The sequence below is a fragment of the Pundamilia nyererei genome, unplaced genomic scaffold (genome assembly GCF_000239375.1).
Source record: "Pundamilia nyererei isolate P.nyererei 1_Seehausen unplaced genomic scaffold, PunNye1.0 scaffold00097, whole genome shotgun sequence".
Lineage (NCBI taxonomy): Eukaryota > Metazoa > Chordata > Actinopteri > Cichliformes > Cichlidae > Pundamilia > Pundamilia nyererei.
Window position 1 is genome coordinate 1,658,194 of NW_005187498.1, and position 2,743 is coordinate 1,660,936.

The following is a 2,743-nucleotide window of genomic DNA, read 5'->3' on the forward strand; positions in this document are numbered from 1 at the left end:
TTGTTTTGTCCATCATATCAACCAGCTCGCTCGCTTTTCCAGTCATGGGTTTTAGATTTAGTCTCTCCCTGCCATAGCTGGGTTTGAAATAAAACAAAAATAACAAAATACAGAATTATCTCTTCACTTGAAATGAAAGTAGCACAAAGAAAAAACTTACTCAATGGCCCCAACTCTACTGTATATCTGATTCAGTCCTGGTGTCTAAACCAACCATTTATCTATTCTGAGTCATGGGTCAACATACCCCCCCAAACACAATCCAGTGAGGGGCACTGTAGGTCCAGCCATAACCTTGTAGAAATCCCGTAGTCTTTTCAAAGTAAATGCCATCCAGATTGTCAGATAATTATTTGTGCCAAGTTTTACTGTTTTGTTTTTAAAAGAATCAATACAATTACAAGGGCCCAGACCTCAAAAGCTGCCTTTCCTCACTGCCTCACCAGTTCCCTTACCTGTTAAAGTAGGTGAGCATGACATGGGTGCTTCTATTACTGTGTTTTCACAGTACACACCTTTTTTAGGTGTACAATATGTGCCATGTTATGGACTCAGAATAGGAAGTGGATTACTGCATTAGCAACCAGTACAACCAAGTAAGTGTTCCAGTTTCATGAGCAGGAGCTCTAGGTGTATGGGTTTAGAAGGTCACTGGCAAATACCAGTCCTCCAAACTGCAGTTTGGGAACCACATACAACAATAATTACAACAATCTGTTGGAAGTCTTTAGACCTTATAAAAAAAAAATACTTCATCAAACCTTCTTTTTCGATTCCCGCCCCACCCACTTCACAAATGAGAAGCGGCAATGTTGATCATGTGATTTTACAGTTAGAGCTTTGCAGGGAAAAAAAAATCCTGGCATTAATGTATCATAGTTTATCTGTCTTACCGTTGATGCTCAGTGTCTTGAATTATTTTTGACTGAGATCTAAAGTCCATCAACAAGAGGATACAAACAGAGCTAATTTATGGAAAAATGTGTTTCTTTGTGAATACAAGTAGCTAATACAAGGGAAGTGGTATTTTCATGCTTATGACATTATGCGTGTCTGATAACAAACACAAGGTAACGATTTGAAGGTACGTCATAAAACGCTGTTAGTATCACCGAGTAGTATAAAGACAGAAATCATTTGTATTCCATCATACTGAATTTGGTAAAGATAGGAGCCCGGAGCACAGGCGGAAATAAGCCACCAGCCCTCCTCCTTCCTCCGATGTGTGGTCGTCAGTTGGGGCGTGTTGAAGAGCTCCTCCTACCAGCTGAGTTAGTGGAAGTCACGCAAGCCTCCCCAAATATCCTGCGGTCAACTTTATAAAGCTTGCTGCGTTACAGGTAAATATACATTAAACGTAGCGATTTCATAGAACAAATGAAAACAGTTCGGGTTTAGTTAAGTGTCAAGTTTTACTGAATATGACGGCTATGTTTACTCGTGTAGCTGAATTAGCTCAGAGCTAAGATAGCAAGTGTAAATCAGCTGCTTTCCAGTATATCGTTAGTTTAAGTGCGTGCTGCGACGTTACGAGTTTTTCGTTTTTACACGGTATTTTAACGCCACTGAGCAGCTGCAGGGCGAATAACAAGCTGACCTGAAACAGTGCTAGTTTTGAAGCATAACGCTACATAGCATGCGGATATATATTCAGTTTGCGTCGTTACCTAACCACACAATCTAGCAGTGCTGTTTAGAGGGGGACGTTTTACTGACTAGACCCCTCATATATGTTCAGAGATGTCATTATCGATTTGCGAAGAACAAAGATAACTTTTCAAATCTCATCCCGTTTCAGTCTGGGTGCGTCATGGATTTTCTTCCATATCAGGAAACATTTTAACAGCGCTCTTTTGGGTGTGTCGTTAATTAATGAGTCTATGAAGAAAACAAACAGTGTGTTTAAAAACTACAGTGTTTGTGCGTCTTGATGCATGCTCAATCATTCAGGTAATTCAATCTCCAAAAGTTGATTCTGTTCATCTGGACGGGGCGTTTTCAGTGGGAGAAACGTTTCCTCACTCATCCAAATGACTTTTTCAGTCTCAGCTGACTGCAGGTTTCCCCAACCTTATAAACACTACATTTGCTTAATGACTGAAACCAGCCCACTGAAGGAACAATGGGCTGGGAGGTCAGTTCCTTCATCATAATTATGCAAATTCTCATAATCATTGATCAACAACCACTGATCAAGAGTGTGATACGTGTGATTCAGTGTTTGTGAAGGGTGTCATTTATTTTACCGTGTGTTTATATATTTATTCAAGAAAAAACAAATAAATATTTGCATTTTGCATTCACAGTTGACAGAAGATGAATTTTGTCAAAGCGATTATTGGAGGCATCATTGATGCTGCTGGGTGAGATTCTGAAATAAGTACCAAGTAGGCAAAAATTTGGTCGGTCTGTTGGTCTAACATCTGCTTTTGATCTCTGCTCCTGCCTTTGTAGCAACATCGACCCAAACCAGTTTGTGCCTTCTCAACCCGTGAGTTTACATCGTTTCATCACTGCCCATCACTTCTAATTTCTAGATTGGTGATAGCATTTCTAATATTTTCTCGGGCATCTGTCCCACAGCCTCCACCACGCATGCCAGTTACGTATGCAGCACAAAATGAGAGTGAAGAAGAAAAGCAGTTCCGCAGAGTTTTCCAACAGATTGCTGGAGATGTAAGTGCAATGCCTAGTTATGCTTCTCTTTAAATCTGTTGCTTTTTTTCCTTCTTTTTTTTTTTTT

The 2,743-nt window shown here is 40.0% G+C and overlaps 1 protein-coding gene across 1 annotated transcript in view; it reads left to right on the plus strand.

The window, feature by feature from the left end:
* The first annotated feature begins 1,191 nt into the window (after window positions 1-1,191).
* The window catches only part of capns1a (calpain, small subunit 1 a), an 8,166-nt gene continuing 6,614 nt past the window's right edge, over window positions 1,192-2,743 (plus strand). Inside the window, exons 1-4 of the mRNA XM_005740123.2 lie at window positions 1,192-1,340; window positions 2,307-2,363; window positions 2,455-2,491; window positions 2,584-2,676. Coding sequence (XP_005740180.1) covers window positions 2,317-2,363; window positions 2,455-2,491; window positions 2,584-2,676 — 177 coding nt within the window. The 5' untranslated portion in view covers window positions 1,192-1,340; window positions 2,307-2,316. The remainder of the gene's footprint in view (window positions 1,341-2,306; window positions 2,364-2,454; window positions 2,492-2,583; window positions 2,677-2,743) is intronic.